The sequence below is a fragment of the Grampus griseus genome, assembly GCF_964374135.1.
Source record: "Grampus griseus genome assembly, chromosome: 4".
Taxonomy (NCBI): domain Eukaryota; kingdom Metazoa; phylum Chordata; class Mammalia; order Artiodactyla; family Delphinidae; genus Grampus; species Grampus griseus.
Genome location: NC_138997.1, coordinates 96,990,661 through 97,010,212, shown reverse-complemented (window position 1 = coordinate 97,010,212; position 19,552 = coordinate 96,990,661). Strand labels below are relative to the sequence as shown.

The window sequence follows — 19,552 nt, the reverse complement described above, 5'->3', positions numbered from 1 at the left end:
CTTGAAGGTCTCCTGAGTTTGTACTTATTCCAAACCTTGCCCACCCATCCCCTAGCACACACACCCACAGTCCTCTTTGGGATCCATGGCTTTCCATACCAGCCGCCTGAGTTAAGTTGCAGGCACTGGCCATGGAAAGCATCCGCATTAGCTAGTCAGTTAATGAGGGGACTGACCCTTTGATGCTGGCATCACTAATGTCAGCTCTTAACTACCTAAGCTCACAACTCAGAGCCCTACTCTGACATGAGAGAGTTTCACTATTAACTCCCAATGAGATGGCCTCCTGTTGCGTTCTTAAAGATAATTATGATGATGCTGATTTCTGGTTTTGTCATGGAAGAGAAACACATATGGATATGTGACCAATAATAATTTTATACAAAATGTACTGTTACATTAAGGCATTGAAATAATTTTAAGTGAACTGAAAACAGAAAGCATCCACTTCTCATATTTTTCAATCAATTTTTAGGTCCTGTAGATGTCAATATTCTAGCTAAATGTAATCCCTGCTTATCAAATCCATGTAAAAATGATGGCACTTGTAACAATGATCCAGTTGACTTTTATCGCTGCACCTGTCCATATGGTTTCAAGGTAAGTAGAAGCTGTTGTGGGAACCAAGATCTGAAAACGTAGCTTTCCTTGGTGGGTCTTTATTATTCTGTTGTGCTTTCTCTATGTGCTGAGTACTACTTTATTTACACTCAACTTGACCATTCCTTGTCCAGGGGCAGGACTGTGATGTTCCAATTCATGCATGCATCAGTAACCCATGTAAACATGGAGGAACTTGCCACTTAAAAGAAGGAGAAAAAGATGGCTTCTGGTAGGTCATTGGTCTGTGATCTTCTGTGTCTGACGTATTGGAGCAAGAATAAGCAAAGATTCATTTTTCCTTTTTAAATCCAAGGGCTTTGTTTTGAAAAGAGTACCAGAAATTCTGTTCATAAGGAAAGTATGTATTAGTCCCTTGCAGAGATATTTCGATATAAAAACAAATGGAGACATTACAGTATTCTCAGCTCAGGATGCTACAAAGCCAAGCAATTTAAAAACACGCACATGCGTACATTGGAACTAATCAAGTCAGATTAGGTCAAGACAAATTAGTGGCTCTGTTAAGCTAATTAATAGTCAAATAGTCCCCTACTGCAAGGCATATATCCATCTGTTGTTTTGTGTGTTGCTTTAACAGACTGTGTGTAATGATAAGATGTGGGTCCCATTGAAACAGAAAAGTAATGACTCATTTCCAAGCCACCATATGTGTAGACAAACATGCTGTGAACATTTTTAATCGCGAGTTATTTAATCATACAGTACAGTTACTTCAGATCTACTTCATGAATCATGAAACAGAGTTCTTACAATGAAAACTAATAACTTCGCATAAGAATGCTAATCTACTACTAAAGCTTGTTAGAAATACCACTTTTTATAATACATATACTTCATTTCTGCCTTCTGTTATGAAGTTGTCTCTTTTTCATCAAGCCTTTACTCAAAGATTATTCTGATGCCTAGCAAGATGAAAGGTACAATGTATTATGCCAGTGAAAAATTATATTTGTTGAGAGTTAAAGAGAATATTCATATTTTATAATTGCAAGGAAGACAAAGTTTTATTTTTAGATTTCTATTTTGCTTTGACACATCAAGAACATTACACATAAGTTAGTAAGTGTAATTTTTTAAAAATCAGAATCATTCCTCCTCATTTATGAGCAAATAAGCATGAATTATTTTATTAGAACACAACTAGAGATTAAGATATCTAGGGCTGTAGAGTAAACTTTTCTCATTTTTTAAACCTGCAAATGTATTGGATTTATTGACTTATAGGACCATGGGGCCATTTGCCATCTTGCAGCCAGCATAAATTTTCTTTCTCAAATTGTTTCTGATTTGGGGGATATTAACTTAAATTGATGCTTACAATGTGTCATTTAAAAGCATTTAAAAAATCAATTTCTTGTCGTTAAAATCTCTGTAATTGATGAGTGTATTTAGTTTTTTTCAATATTTAGACCATATGGTTTGGAAATATAGGAAGGTGTCTTTTGTCTTTTCTTCCCCTGGCGTTCAGGTGTATTTGTGCTGATGGATTTGAAGGAGAAAATTGTGAAATCAATGTTGATGACTGTGAAGATAATGACTGTGAAAATAACTCTACATGCGTCGATGGAATTAATAACTACACATGCCTTTGCCCACCTGAGTACACAGGTAGGAAGACTAGGAAATGCTATTCCATCAATCTGTGTATCTGTTTGAAAGCACCACTGGCACTATGCTGCATGTGTTTAGTAGACCATTGTATTATTCAATAACTGATAGTTGTTTTGGAAATTAGCTGTAATGTAATAACAGACGGAGTTAAAGATGGTTTCAGCCAACCAAATAAAAGTCCTGGGGAGCTCAGTTAGAACATAAGCATCCATCATAAAGTAATACTTTCCAGCACAAAGGAAGTTATCATACTGAAGCTTTTAGTCCCACAACTGAGTGACATTTTCATGCAAAGCACTTTTCCTATGCAGACCAACCCACCGAAACATATGTGAAAAGGGAGCATTTCTTTACATAGGCAAAAAATAACCAAGCATTTGAGATTCTTCGTGTCCATACTTGTTTATTCATCAGTGAGTGTTTGCATGTAGCAACTCATGTCCTTCAAAATAGATCACATTAGGAAGATACTGATCGCTTTGGGTAATCTTATCAGACCATTCTCCCCCCACCCCACCTTTTTTTTTTCTATCTTGATACAAAATGTCAGGAATAAAGGTGGTAACTCTCATGAGACTATCCAAACTGCTAAACTTCTGCCCTGGATAAACCAATTTGCTATAAAGTCAACATCAAGTTTACAACTTACTTATTATGTCAGAATATCTATTTTGATCAATTTTTGTGGCTATGAATAAGAAACTTCATAGTTACATTCTTAATAAACCATTTAGTTTTAAAATTGGTAGAGAAAAGGAGAATGTTACATATTTTATTTGTAAGAAAAAATGGAGAAGTACATTCTGTCACTCTATTCAAAGTTACCATTTTCATTCGGCTGGGTATTTTTCATTAATTGTATTTATTTCCATATACATAGTTAAGAATATCAGAGGGTAAAATAGCTACTTGGATGACTGAGGTTAACATCTCTAGACATGAAAAATGGAAGCACATCTGTATGATTAATTTTCCCAGGGATTTGTTAGAAAAGCACTGAAATTTAAGCTTTTATGGAATACTCAAACTTTGCATTTTAAGAGGTACTTTCTTGATGGGAAGATGCTAAATAGAATAATGAGTTTTTGTTCTAATATCCCGCGTCTGTTTGAGAGATTCTGCAGCTGCCTTTTCTATGGTATGATTTTTTTTTTCACACCAGTGAAGTACCTGATGCCATATGAAGTAATATACTGAGTTTCCAGTAGAAATTTTAGCATGTATCACCAGTTACTCTATTTTATATATATATATATATATATATATATATATATATATATATATAGCACTTGGACTCCTTAGTGGCCAGAATTTGAATTCTTTGTTATTTTGCATTAATTAAGGATAGCAAGTATGTCTAATATGCACCCATTCTAACATAGCTAGGAAGAGTTTAGGTGTTACGTAGCTTTGACATTCACACGAGCTTTACTTGTGTCACACCTCACATACATGCCATTAGCCTGAGTGCACTGATTCTCAAGCCCTTGGAGCTACCCCGAGAATCTGAGTTTTTCTGGATGGGCTAATTTAGACTTACACAAGCAGCCCAATGCTTGCACCAAAATCTGTAGCTAGTACCTTCTTAGAGACAGTTCTCTATCCTGTCATTGTTCTGATCATTATAGGAAGAACTTAATTCACTTAATGTCAGAGACCTCTTTAAACTAACCTACTCTGACCAGGACAAATTGGATCCGAGTATTTCCAGCACAGTTTGGTTAGCCAATGTGTTCCTGAGCACAGAAACCAGGAATTTTTCTATATCCCCTTACCAATGAAAACCTAGACCTGACAGCACTGCTGTATTCAGATGCTTCATACCTTTTCCATGATAATTTACGTAAAGTGGCAGTCTCTTCTGCGTTGGTTTGGTTGGGTCCGCCTTTGGCTTTAGATGTGCTCTACTTCATTCCTTATCCATCTCTTTGAGTCTTTGTTTTACCTTCTCTCCCTTTGTTTTCCAAGATCCCTTCACACCTGATCTTCTTAAACACGTTTTCTGCATCCTAAAATGATTCAGTTCAGTGCAACTTCCTCTGAAAAGTATTACGAAGCTTCATTTCCCTGTGTCAGATCTCTTTCTTTGAAACACATCCAAAAAACTCCAAAGCTTATTAGCACAACCACTTTAGAGCCAAAACGTGACATCTATAAAAGCTATCATGTGGGAACCTGCTATGACTATTTGTCAAGGGCCGTTTGGTGCTCAACAAGAATTGAGACTCCTCTGGTTTTTTCAGTCATATCTATTGCAGGTATCAGTTTGCCTTAATTCAGGCTAAGGATAAACATTGCACTCTATAGAAAGTTCATAGCATACAAAACATGAAGATACTATCACTATAACTTTGGGTTGGGTTTTGTGGGAAGTGAAGAGTTTTGCAAACTGGCATTAGAGCAGATACCTAAATCAGACATATTTGTAAATCATCTATTAGCTGTAGCATTTTTGTCCATATGTGAAATGAACTCATTTACAAAATATCAAACAACCATCTGCAGATTTTGAAATCAGTGGCACATAAATGGCCTTTAATTATAGGAGGTTATAAATTGTACTCCAGAGCTTTATATCCTGCTTCATCCAAGTCTGCAGTCAGGGAGACATTTTCTTATATCATGGCTGTATTGTTTTTGATTTAAGTTTGGAATCTGATTAATGAGCATGAGATCTTGGAACAGAACCCCTTCTGTGCTCAGAGAATATAATAATGTTGTCACTGCTTAAAAATCATTCAAGTTATAAGTTGCTTTTCTGTTTGGAGATTTTTTTTTTACTCTGTATCTCTGAGGCATTCAGTGAGAAAATGAACTCTCTAGTAGGAACAAATAAGACTTCATAGGAAAAACTTGTAAATTAATATGGTGAAAGTTTTTACATTTGGCACCCACGTTAAGAATCAGAATGGATATGATATGTTAATAGAGAAAATTCAAAGATCTGAAATCAGTCTGACAGAGAGGTCATGATATGACGGGCAGGCTGTAAAACATGGCTACATGTGTTCAAAATAAAATGAACCACTGTTGAGAAATTTATTAAATTTATTTAAGCCCATGTAACCAGAACTTCACAGTAAATAGTTATTGATTTATTATAGGACAAAACTCTGTCCTTTCCTGCTGCAGGGATTGACAACATAAATTTTAAGGGTCAGTATTGTTTTTCTGTTATGTAACCGTTACTATCCCCTCCCCACCGAAAGCATCCAAAGTGTTATTTTCTACCTAATTCAATCCATCATCTGTCCTATGTATAACATATGACTGTTGATTGCTAGTATTCTTCAGACAAGATTAATTTTTGAGAAGTTTAACTCACTATGATTCTAAATTAAATCACTGTGCTAAGGATTAATAAGACACTGAAATTGCTAAACAAATAATTTAAAAATTCACTCCAGGGTTTTAATAGTAGCTTGAGAGATTGTGTTTTTGGTGATGGTTGGTCACTCTTAAAATCAATATTATATCCTTTCTAAAAATAAGGCACTTCTTGAAAGTAAAGTTTTAAAAACTTCCTCAAATTGCACTAGCCCAGAACTAGTGAACGTTGTAAGTGTGGCACCCCTGCGATGTTGAAAAACTTGACACCTTTTCTTAAGCTCTGGTATGAATTCAGGTATTGCATCGAAAAATGTGGTTTTGAATGTTTCCTAAGAGCCAGAACCCTGGATCTGCTGTGTCAAGACTATGTTTCTTAATTAACCCTCTTCTCACAGGACCACATTCAAAGATGATACAAAATCGATCACATTTTAACCATGGGGTATTGCTTAATGGGATGGCATACATTCAGTAAATGAAAGTTTCCATACAAGTTGGGTGTGTAAAGGCTTAGAATGTATTTTGTGGGAAAAAATTTCAGAACATTTTAATTTTTCCATTTTGTACCATTATCTCTCTGTTTTTCAAATCTCCAATGCCCACACACAAACCATTATGTACACATCTTACAAAGTAAAGTTGCCTGTTGTTAAATCACCGGTTTAGCCACAGATCTCTTGCTGCCTGTGATGGCATCTGCCTTTTACCTCATTTTCTCCTTGTTTGTGCGTTTGGCCCGGCTGTAGGTAAGAAATCTAAGCCTTGCTTCAGTTTGCTCTCTCACCCTGGGCTTCTCTGTTGTTAATGCTGTGCTTTGGCTTCCTGTGCTCCGCTGTGTACTGCAATGTAAAACGTCTTTTGTCTCTTCTGTCTTTGTTGCTGCCAGCTGCTAATCTGAATGAGGTGGAAAAAGGTTAGTTGCCTTTTAAGTCTATTATTTTATTTTAGTTTCCCTCTTTCTTTCAGAGCTACATAGATTTCATGGTATGGACATGGTAAAAGGAATGTTGACAAAAATGAAATCTGAGATCAATATGTCAAATCAGTCATTCAGATCCTTGATATGTAGATAGCTATGCCAAACAGTATAAAGAGGGTATCTGAAATGCACTTTACCAATTTCTGGAAGACTGTGAAAGAAATTCTCTGAGTGGGCAGAAGAAGTGGCTAAAAATCAAGACTAATGCTTTCTAGTTTCTACTTGTCTGTATGCTTTTCCTTTTTTAAAGGTATCCCAAACATGTATTATTTTTATCATGAAAAACATGTCATTTAGTACAGTACATAGGCTGTAGCTAGAAAAAATTTTAAATAGTGAGAATTTTCCCATAACTTTAAATTAATATCTTTAGTAATTTGAAACATGAAAAGTATTAAAAGATATATACATTTATTAAAACATTTTATAAAATAAAAATTACAAAGCCCAAGAGGTTGATTTATAAAATGACATTGTCAAACTCATAGAATGTCACGAGTACTAGGCAGTGTTTTTAAAGCATAAAAAGAGCCATATCTAACCATTGACACTTTATGGTCTGCATGGCTTTCCAAATACCTCAAGGCCCAGGAAAGGAAGTCCTGTAGTGCTCAGGGTGATCAACATGTCTGGAGAATCATCATGAAATCTTTGTTAAATTTTTATCTTAAAGATTCAGAATTATACCTAATAACATTGTATTTTCACTCAGCTTACCTAGAGTCTTTAAGTGCCAAGTACAGGCACAGCATCCTAAAAGGGTGCTTGTCTTGACAGTTGCAGTTGTATGTAAGGCGTTAGCAGTATGATTATAGGGCTAACATGGACTATATTGTATAGCAGCTCTGTCTCCTCTTGCTAAGGACTTCATTTTTTTTTTTTCTGTTGCATTGTTCAGATGATTTACTGTGTTTAGTCACTTACACTTACTATGTGCAGAGTTAAGTTAAAAAACATGAAAAAAGAGTTGTTTCCTATTTGGGAATGCAAAAAATATAGCCTGTACATTCTCTGTGGATTAATGCATCCAATACCATCCTTGGTAAAGTGTCATCTTTTCTTTTTTACAAGTACTAAAACAGTTGATGGTCTGGGGCAGAGATGTCTAAGGTCCGATTCTATCTCAGAAAACACGATGGCAATTATTCTGTCACAGGAAAGTGTCCTTAGTTATATATACTCTCGGGAGCAAGCTTGGCAGTATGATATTGTTTTACATCACCACATGGTTTCATGTGTTGACTAAACCTCATGCTTATCTTTATAAAAGATGTCTCTTATTTTCAAGAATCTGCTGCTGACTGAATTTGCTTTAAAAAACAGTCAAACCATTTTCTATTATTTGAATCCAAAACATAACTAGAAATGAAATTTCAACTTCTTTACAGCACCCAGCATAATTTTCTTAAATAAAAAGAAACTCTGTTATTAGCTGACATATTGTTAATTTAAAAAGAACTCTGCAGATATGAGCAATAAGGACTTGAGCAATACCTTGTGTAAAACAGTGACAAAGTACTTACCCAAGGATACATACCTTGTAAGTAGGGATCTAGATGCAAACCAGTGTCTAACTGGCCCCAAGGCCTGCACTGTAATTTGGAGACCTTCCCCTGGAACCAGTCCCTTCTTATATGCTGCCATCTTCCAGACTTGGCATCTTTTCACATCCACAGTGGCTCTGACTAATCCTTTGTGCCAAATAAGCTTTTCTTCTGCTGTCTCTTCAGCTGGCTGTAAGTAATTGACCCTTAGGTGTATTTGTAAAGAAAACAAAATTCAGGTGCAGACAGGCAGTCTACTTTATCTACACATGAAAAAAAGAAAGTGCCTAATCGGTGTCTGTACAATTAATTAACTAATTCCCCTGATGACTAGCCTACCTTCCATCACATAGGGCAGGTGGGATACTGATGAATTTATGAAGCTAACGGGAAAAGCTAAAATTTCTCTCTTGGCACTAAAATTTATCAACTGTGGGGCCTGTCATAGTCTAATGACATCTGTCCCACCTCCTTTAGATGTTTGAGAATAACATGGAAGAATGTATAAGAAAACACTTGAAAATGTTATATGTCTATACTCCAGAAGTATCAAGGGCTGTCAGAGAGGACAAATTTAAGTTTTGGATCATTTAGTTCCAACCATCATCACTACAGTGACATGGTGTAGATGGTTTGATGTCATTCCTAATGACGGAAGAATTCTTACGGAATTTTGATAAAGAAAATTCTACCTAAAGTAAGTTATATGTGTGAAGGAAATTCCTCCCCCTCATGGTCTTCAGTCTTTTTTCAGTAAAAAGACAGTTTTACTGTCTTTTTAAAAATTATTATTTTGTCATTTTATTTGCCATGCTCACTTCCAATGGAAAGGCTTTATTTGAGAATAAGTCTTTGGTTCTCTTTACCCTCTTATTCTACATTGAAGTGTAAGGAAATACTGAATACTGAAGAACTCTTGAATTTGGCTGTACTTTTTTTAGGTTTTTTGTATATTTTTGGATTGTCATGATCTCTTAATAACAGTGACTCCTTCTCTCATTAATTGTGCCTCAAGCTGTGTAAGGTCTTTTTTGTCAAAGTCAATATAGCTGCACTCATACTTGCAGTCGTTTTTAACTAGAGAGAGGACTTTGGCAGCCTAATTATATTTTGTGGTTTGCATTCATGTTCCAACCTCTCAAAGCCTTCTTAAATGCATTTGAATCTCAGAAAACATTTTAAAGATCCTATTTGCTCTTTAGTTAATAGGCAGGGCCCATTGAGTTCAGAACAACCATTTAGCTTAACCAAGGCTTATTCAATCTAATTTGGATTTATTTATTTTGAAACGAAGTTAAATATTTTTATAGTTTCAGTAGCTGTTGGAATTGGCTACATTATTTAGCCATAATGTTCCAATGAGGAAGTACTGAAAAACACTTCCTTTTTTGTTTATTTATTTGGAGGGGTAAGTTTTTCCATTTTAAAAATTCAAAAGATATTTATTGAGAAAATACCTTATTCAGAATACTATGCTCAGAATTGAAAGTGATATGAAAATACATAAAACATTACCCTTGTCTACCAGGCAGACTCTTTGGTTTGATTCTTCATTGCAAGTTCAGATTAGGTCAGTTATTTCACCAGTACAAAGCCATCACTTCTCATATTCCAAGAAAGTTAACAGCAAAGTATAGCTACTTGACTAGTTTTTAAATAAAGAGAAAGAATTGTTTCTGAACACAAAGACTAATCAAACTTTCAGGCAGACAAGCATTATGGAGCAACCCATTTCATGTCACGTAGAACAAAAGTGAGATTATAAAATGATTTTCTTTTCTGAAACATCAATATCCACATTTATAGCATATTTCCTTGAGCCTTCCTGTTTTGAATTATGATAAACTTTATCTCATGAGGTTATACTTTGGCTTTTTCCGCTTATGCTTGTGTCCCATTTTGTACACCCTTTGCACCAGAGGACATTTATCAGTGGCTAATATATCTTCAAAAGTTCATGGCTCCTCAAGATCAAGTCCCGATATTTCTCTACTAACAATTGGATTTAATTAAGCTTAGAGAAGTGGGTATTATCTGGATAGTTTATTGATTATATTATGTAACAATTAACTATTGCTAATTGATAGAACAAGTTTCAGGATAATAAACACAAATAAGAAAACATCAGATTATTATTAAAAGGAGCCTTTAGGAAGAGTTAGCTCTTTTATAAAAATAAGAAGCAGAAACACACTGTTCATGAGTAATCCTTTACTTACTGATGAAATAAATTCAACTATTACTATCACTACTGATAAGGATACTAAATATTCAGATTGGAGAATGGGCTTCTGCTCACGTTGATGTGCTCTGGTGCCTGGGATGATAATGTTGAGCAGAGTAGGCAACAGATAGGGCTAGCCTGGTTCAGCAAAAGAGAAGAAAACAGAAATGTTTTTCCTTCAGGTCCAATTCAGTTAACCTGTTCTGGAATGACTCCCATAATCCCATCAGCTGTGTCCACCCTCTAATACAGTTCATGCATCTCCCTGCTACATTGCAAGGTCTGTGAGAGGAGAGAGAATGCTATTCTTTACATGAATAAAGAACAAATGGGAAATGTACAATTTTTCTGAGGAATTGTATGTATGGAATTTTTCAAATTATGTAATGAGAAACATTCAGGTCCATTTATCTTAATCTTTCTCAGACAAGCCATTTACACTCACACTTCCTCTTGATTCCCGAGTTCATCCTCTCTGTTTCTGATTGGGATAGTCATCATTTGGCAGACAAGATTGTCAAGATATCTGAGTCAATAGGCTACCCCTCAAGTTCGGCCTACAAGGCCATACGTGAGGGTGGGATCTCAAAACACAAATCTGCTACCAGTATTCCTTATTCTCTCTTCCTCCTTAAATTACCCCTTATGCCATCTGGGTCTCCTTCATTAACAATTTGTAAAGTATTTTCCTTTGAAAAGCAATCAAATAAGTGTTTTCACATTTTTCAACAGCCATCGAGTATCTAACTTGTGCCAGATAATTTGCTAGCAAATGCAAGGGCAATGAAGAGATACAAAACTATAAATAAAGGTATCTATCCCTTGCCCTCAAGTAGTGTACTTTTAAGAAATTAAATCTCAATTTATTTCCAATAGGTTGCTTTTCTTGGTACCTTCCCTCTCTGTGCCAATTCAAATAGAGTAAAATTAGTACCATTTTTCTAGGTTTTTCTTGAGCGAAGCAAGAGCTCAAAATGCAAATATTTGAAGAATGATGCATTTGACCCTCCAAAACTCTGTGTCCTGGGGATGCTGTCAGGAATTCAACCAGACTTCCTCCCTTGTTATAAGTATATTTGAAAATGTCATAACAGTTTAAATATAACACTAGAATGCTGGTTCAATTATTCAGTTTGCTGTCATGAGTTCCCTTTCCATTATTATCAATAGTAATGATCCTTTCATATTAAAAAAGAAACTAGTTTATGAACAGGAACAAACAGTTTATGAATAGGAACAAGAACAGGCTGCAGTGTCAGCCCTGGAACCCTCCCCACCTCCTTCATACATCCGTGGTCCCCAGAATGGACTCTGAGATTATTTCTGTTTCAGAGAAAAAAGAAACTAATCTGGTTACATTAGCAAAATCTAGTGAGAGTTAAGTGTTCCAACAATGCCATGAACCTGTATTTAAAATTGTTTGTGTTTGTAAATATGGCCAACCTGAATTTACAGGGCTAACTTTGGGAAAAATATAAATGAGATACTTATTAATTCAAACCCACCCTTTCTTATTGCTCTATTAGTGAAAAAAGTGAATATTTTAAACAGAGTAGTTTGAGTTGGAAAATTCCTGAAATCCTGATCTAGGGACAAGATGACCAACCTTTTCTCTGCTGAGCAGGCTTTGAGAACTGAATAAGCCTCAGCAAGACATGCTGTTGCCCAGATTTCTTGGTAGATAGAAAACAGCTAGTTGTCCATCCAATAACTCTTCAAAAATGTCTTCTCTCTAAATAGCACAGTTTACCTTGCCAAGAGAAGAAGTCTCTTTAAGGGTAATAATGAACTTTGCATCTGTGTAGTCTAGTTTTCAATAATAAATAAAATAACAGTAAATATCATTCAGCCAGTTTGTAGGCCACGATGCTGTCCATATTCCAGTCACTAAATGAAACTTAAGGGATACTGGAAAATTAAGCATCTATCTTATGTCTCTAATTTTTCCACATTTTAACTTCTCCAGAGTAAGGATTTCGTCATGAGCATCCTTTTATCATTTGCTGAGTCTAGCTCAAAATATCTTCCCCCCAACATTTTTTAATGAAAATTATGAAACTAAAGCAGGTTTGAATTTTGGTTAAGTTAAAAAGTCTCACTCCAGAGTACATGTAAATTAATCCTACTATATGTGGTTAATTTCCTCTTACACTATTCTTATTAGTTTCAGGAAACATTTAATATTAGCTCGTGGATTATATAATATATTCATTGATTTGTCAAAGAATCACTATAGCTAAGAATTTTCAACAACGCCATAAGTTAAACCAGTATATTTTCAGGAAAAGCATGTTTAAAAAATTTCAGTGTCTGTGTAGAAAATGTAAATCATTTTTAGTGACAAGACAACTCAGGTGTCATACCATGAGCTTGAATGTCTTTGGCATAATTTAAATTAATCACTTTCAAGATTATTACTTTATAATTAGTGATAATAGAGATGTTGGTAGTTATTTTTACTTGCAGCTATCATTCAAAGTTCAAGTCAGTCTCCAGATTTATTGTAAAGTAGATGAAACAGACGTTGGACTCACTTTTCTCCCCCTCTACAAGACACAGTAGTTTGTGATTCTCTTGCCTTTGTCACCTTCAATGCCATAAGAGGAGGAGGGTCTTCGTTACTGTTTGGGCAGCCTGTCCTGCAAACCTTACCTGTTAACACCAATGCCTCTTGGAGAGAGGGCCAAGAGCTGATTGGTCCAAGTCAACCAAGACTCACAGTGCTTTGCAGAGAGGCATCCAGCCCTGGCAGCAAATGTAGGGCTAAACTATGCTGATACGCTCTGTTCAAGCCTTGACTCTTTTGAAGTGCAAAGGTCATGGTTAGGGGCCACTTCCTCTCCTCGTGCATCGCTTATTAAAGACTCTGTTGGAGAAGCTTAAAGAAAATTTCAGGCATGGGTGAGGACAGCCGCATGGAATGAAGTAGGAAAGGAAAGAGACCAAAGGAAGAGAGGGAAGGAGGGAGGGAAAGAAGGAAGGAGAAAAAGAGAGAGAGAGAAAAGAGAAGAAAAGAAATAGTAGCATAATTTGAAAGTTTTATTCCCCACTATAAACCTCCAATAATTTAGAATTTACCACCTGTATGGGTTCGCTAGTGTTATTACAACCCAGTACCACAAACAGGGTGGCTTAAATAACAGAAATGTATCGTCTCACAGTTCTGGAGGTTAGAAGTCCAAAATCAAGGTGTCAGCGGTGTTAGCTCCTTTTGAGGACTGTGAGAGAAGGACCTGTTGCAGACTTCTCTAGCTGGCCTGTTGGTGGTCATCTGCCCTCTCTGTCTCTTCACGTGGGCTGCCCTCTATGCCAGATTTCCTCGTCCTGTGAGAACATTAGCCATACCAGATTAGGGCCCACCCTAAGGACTTTTAACTTGATTACTTCTATAAAAACCCTATCTCCAAATAAGGTCACATTCTGAGGTACTGGAGGGCTACAACATATTTTTTGAAGGGGGCGGGGTGCATGGGGAGACACAGTTCAACCCATGACACCACATCCTTATTTTACAAACTCTTGATTTTTGCCCCAGAAAACCTGGTCTTTTCAGTGTTCTCTATGTCACTGAAAGGTCCTTCCAAATATTCATACCAGAAACCTAGAAGTCCCAGACAGCTTCCTCTCTCCCCTCCCCTAACCCAATCCATGACAAATTCCCATTTATTTTGCTTCTAAACATCAGGCCATCCATATCTCCTCTACCACCACCTGAGTACAAGCTAAGTCATGGCTCATATCCATTTGTATTTGTCTCGGTGCTATCCATCCTCCTCTAGAGCCCAAATGCTCTTTTCAAAGTGTGCATGTCATCTGGCCATCCTCTATCCTAAAACCCTTCAATGGTACCTACTGCTGCCTGCATTCTGCCATGTGGCCCCTGCCAACCTCTGTGGCCTTCTCTGTCACCATGCTCTCCTAGGCTCACTCCCAGTCTCTGCGAGCTCATATTTGCCCTGTCACCTCCTGCACAGAGCCACTGCCAATGCTCTTTATCGCCCCCCTTCACCTGCAATCCAAGTCCTACTTCTTCAGAAAAAAATTCCCTCACCATCAGTCCTCCTTCTAGAGCATCAGGACACTTTTTAGCATTCATCACTCAGGCAATTTTACAGTTACTTGTGAAATTAATGGATCAAAATCTTTCTCCTCCTCCCCTCATGTATAAGCTCCATGAGAACAGGGATATCGTTTTTTGTTATTCACCATTATACTCCTAGCGTTAACATAAGTCCTTTTACACAGTTTGCACTCAAAATATATGGCAATGTTAAAAATCTGGTGGTTTGCTACCAGACTTATTTGAAAACATCCATAGGCAGATCGCGCCATGGGTATCAGGGAAGAAGCTTGTGGAATAGTTCTAAAACGATTTCAGTAAGTGCAGTAATAAGGAATGCAAACAAAAAGACAGTTTTAGATACCAGAAGTACAAATGAAGATTAAGGAAGGACCCCTTGTGTATAATAAGGAAAGAACATTAAAGTTAGGTGCACGGATCTAAAATGAAGCAGGAAGCAAGGCCAACTCCAGGTACTGTTTCCCATAAGAACCATCAAGTGCACTGAGATTTCTGCCTCATTGCAATAATATTCACAGTATTGGTACCTCAGTGGGATTGGGGCACATGCTGACACTGTTTTACTGAATACAATAATGATGTTCTGTCCAGTTAAAGCATAATGCTCTCTCTACTAACTTGCTTATCTGCATTATTCATCTCTTCAGAAGCATTTTGCCTTTTTTTTTTTAAAAAAAAAAAAGGTTTTTATAGCCACAGTTGACCTTGCACGACTTCAATTCCAGAACCTCATTTTACTCATGAAGAATTGGGGACCAGAACAATAAAATAGTTCATTTTTCTGCAACCAGTCCACTGTTTTATATTGAATAAGTTGCGGAAGACCATCCCAAGCAATAACTCAGCAACCCAAATGTCATTTCACCCAATTAGTTTCTCCCTAGGATCTCTTTATGCTGGTTCACTCCAAAGAGAGCATTAACTCTGTTGATCCAGCTTTTACTGCCCCACCCACAAGTTGACCTTAGCATTTGTCATCCAGATCAGGGCATCTGTGTGAGTGTGTGGGGACACTTGAAAATTACCCTGGGATGGCAAGTATAAACCTGAGCCAGCCAGGATGTATGGTCATATTACCACTACATCAGATTCTTCAGAAAGACCGCATTTACAGATGTTCAGTAAGCAATGAATTACATCTTCTGGACTCCGAGGAATCATGCCCTTTTAGGGAAGAGAGCATCACTCCTGCCTTACTCCCTCACAGCTCTTACTAGTGTAACTGTAGAACTTGTCCATTTCCATCCCACTCTATGCCATACTTACCTGACAGACACAATCAGGAAGAGGTGATCTAAAAACTAAACATCACTTCCTTACAAAAAAAAAAAAAAAAAAGATGCCTCTGTTTAGGACATGTGTTTTTTCTTCACAAGTTGTAGTCGATCATTCACTAACTTGTTATCCTAAAGAGGTAACAGTATGCTCCCTGGCTGACCCCTCTAATTCTTCTCCCAAACAGAAACAACCAACACACACACACACACACACACACACCCCTACCTTTAACTTCTCATCAACAAAAAAAGCTGAAAACTAGAAGCACAAGGAAAATTAATTTGCTTGTCTGATCAAAAGTGAAATCTCAAATGCCAGGCAAACATTGTGTTCCAAGCTATTGCTTTATCACTGGGGACTTTTAAGGGTCCAGGCTGAAAGCAAATGAGTAGGATTTCCTGTGATTTTGTGGAGTGGGTTGGAGCCAAATTATGAAGCCAGTGTTTGTCTAGACTCCCATCTCTTGAGGGGCTCATGGGCGCTGAAGTTTAACCTGTGCTCAACCACATTGCCCTTAACCACTCCAATGGGCTGACTTACCTTTCCTGATGCCATATGAAAAATATAAATACCTGCTTATAAGGTAATAGAGTACAGCGCTATGTGTAATAGAATAAAGAACATTTCCATCTTTCCGTCCATCCTGTCACATCACATGCTTTATCATTTCAGGAGGTGAATATGAAACAAGTTGAATATAGGTCAACAAGATGGAGTTCTTGCCTTAAAAAGCATAAATTTTTCTTTCAGTGACTATTATTTTAGTATATCACCATACCATACTCTACAGAGATATAAAGACAAATATTCTAAGCATACTGCTCTCATCATATAGTAAATCCTTATGAACTATGGTTTAGATTGTCTTAATTGGATTGGATTGGATTGGATTAGATCAAAATGAATAAGAAGTAAAGCATCCCCCCCTTTCATATCATTTTTAAAATGATTTCTTATTTGGGTATAAAGTGAAGAATACATAGAATGATATTTAAACTGCCTTGCATATAGACTACTATAAACAGCCTTTATCCAACCAGGTAGATTTGATTAGAAAACTGAAAGTGATTTCATCATGATAGGCTGAGAAATTATAATGAATACATTCTATCAAGATGTATTACTAAAAGTAATAATAATTGAATGTAAGATGCTTTAAGTAAACCCTGTTTAAAAATAGCTCATTAGGTATAGGTATATCTTGATAAAAATTTTTATATCACAGATTTACAGACACAGAAATGCTTCTTATAAAAGAAATATATGAGACTTTTAGTACAATTAGTTCTCTTTAAGAGACAGAAAAAACCCTAACTTATCATACATTATATTGATGTAATACCTAGCTTAGTACATTTATATATGTAAGTCACTGAAAAAGATCCTTGAAGTGTAAATGATTTGCCACATTTAGTTGTTAAGCAACTATTTCTACCAGTTAGCAAAGTATTACCTTAAAAGGACAGTCTTATAACAAAGAGATTTGCTGCAGACTCCTGATGTTTTAACCTCTGTTGCTTTAAATCCACACACTTTGAACAAAGTTCTAATAGTTTCTTGGAAACGAACAACAGCTGCATATAGATGTATCACTTTATTCATTCATTTATTACATACAAAATAATTAAAAACTAATTTAAAGGTAAGGTAGAAAAGGAGAGAACTTTTTAATTTTACATCTTTCCAGTCACCTTAAAATCTCACACAATGATTGGGAAAGTGTTCTCACCGAAAATCGTATTTGGCCTAATGTAACTGAAAATAAAATATAACCATGTTATTTATAAATGAAGAAATTTCCTAACAGATAATTGGACATGCAATTCAACAAAGTGTGTCTAGAATCTTCATGGTTATGCTTGTAGCTCTCATTTATGGATGACAATTATTCTTTATAAGCTAGCTGATAGAAAGAAGTGTACGCTCTTTATCTAGATTGATTCTCCTTTTGCTTTTTTCTGTCGTGACGGATGTAGCTGAGGAGTATACTGTTGAGCTGTTGCAATAAGTCATAAAAGGGAAACAAAGTCTTTTTCCTCTAGACTTGTAGAACCTTGGAGACTGTGAAGATTTGAGGATTATCTTTTCAAACATAAAACAACAGAATAAGCCAGACATAAAGGTGTACATACCAAATGATTCTATTTATGTCAAGTTCAAAAACAGGTGCAAATAATCTGTGGTCCTGTCAGGGTAGTGGTTACTTACCCTTGGGGTTGGGCCTCTGGAGTGATGGTCAATGGTGTGTTTTTGGACATGGATGCTGGTTACATGAGTGAGTTCAGTTTGTGACTGTTTATTAGCTATTCATTTATCTTATGGATATATGTTATACCTCAATAAAAAGTCCAAAATTTTAAAATAATAATAATAAAAGAATAAAAACGAAAAGCATTCAGATTTCCTTCTCCAATAGTACATTCTAAAGGGACTCCTATTAGTTACAGATAACAATAGCTGTGTTGTCCCAATTCATAAGACTATTTAGCAGCAGAACCAGCATTTCAGATCTTCTGCTTCCATGTCTTGTGATTTTTTTATTTTTTCCAATCACAAGCTATGCTTACCTCTCAGACCCATGACACAGCCTGCTGGCAGGAAACCTGTTAACCTTTGTCTATGACCTAACACCGTTTGCCATGTTAACAGGTGAGTTGTGTGAGGAGAAGCTGGACTTCTGTGCACAGGACCTGAACCCCTGCCAACACGACTCCAAGTGCATCCTGACGCCAAAGGGATTCAAGTAAGTCCGAGGCTGCTTTGGGGCTCACAAACGGGGGAGGAGGGCCTTTCTTTAAGGAACCCTCTTCTTTCAGGACCTAGCTTCACACCTTTGCTCAGGACTTAGAGGACATACTCTCCAGTGTCAATGGAATTTTTATAAATGTTTATCTACAGCATGGGCCTTTTTTAGTACACCAAAGAAAAGAAAATGTTTCCTTTTGTTTTGTGACTTTTCCTGGGAAGTCATGTATGAAATAAAATAGCCTTTGGCTATTTTTAATTAAATTTATGTGGAGGCCAAATAAATTCATAATATCTACTAGGAACTTTATTATCTGAATGGAAGTCTGTGGTAAAATAGGGAGTTTCATTTAATGTAACTGAAAATGTTTTCTTATGCAACAATACTTTACCCAAGAGGAGGAAGACAGCGTGACCATATGTCCCAGGCTGCCTCAGTACAATATCCGTTTATGCCTATAGTTACATATGCCTATGCCTATGTAACTATTAATAGTGTCTCCTTCACACACATGTGTGTTGTGTGGGATGATAAAACACACAGTCACACCAGGTAGCAATCTTCCTGAAGTATGTTTGGTATCAAATGAAATTATTCCTTTGCCACAATTCTGAAATATTTTAAGGGTCTATCAACAGCAACCTCTCTTCTTAGGCCATAGATTAGAAATCATCTGGTCCAAATTCTTCACTTTAAACATGAGGAAACCACAACCAAGAGAGGTCGGTGGCTGTCCAGAGGTCTCAGTGTTATTCACTGGCAGAGCTGGAGCTGGGTTTTATACTTCCCAGTTGGGTGATTGTTCTAGTGCAGGTTATCTCTAAGAAGCTTTATACTTTATGACCATTACTGTTGGTTTGTTACAGAAGGTGAGCTGGGTTCTCAGAAATGACACTGTAGTGTTCAGGTTGAGTTGTGCCTACAAGAGACAACTAGCAAATAGCTTTACTGGTTTCTTTACCCAATATTTATTGAGCACCTGCCATGGGTCAGGGCACGAGTAATGTTACCATCTTATGTTTTTGTGGCACTTTATAGCTACTCACTCTCCCATTCTTTATCTTCTCAGTGAAATGACTCAGGCTTAGTTGCCATAGGATTCAGAGAATTAAAAATTACTCCAGTCAGGAACAGT

At 36.6% G+C, this 19,552-nt stretch overlaps 1 protein-coding gene across 1 annotated transcript in view; it reads left to right on the top strand.

Annotated features, from left to right (window-relative positions):
- SLIT2 (slit guidance ligand 2) overlaps positions 1–19,552 on the top strand; it is a 390,009-nt gene that overhangs the window by 343,966 nt on the left and 26,491 nt on the right. Inside the window, exons 26-29 of the mRNA XM_082653966.1 lie at positions 476–600; positions 735–832; positions 2,093–2,232; positions 18,321–18,414. Coding sequence (XP_082510092.1) covers positions 476–600; positions 735–832; positions 2,093–2,232; positions 18,321–18,414 — 457 coding nt within the window. The remainder of the gene's footprint in view (positions 1–475; positions 601–734; positions 833–2,092; positions 2,233–18,320; positions 18,415–19,552) is intronic.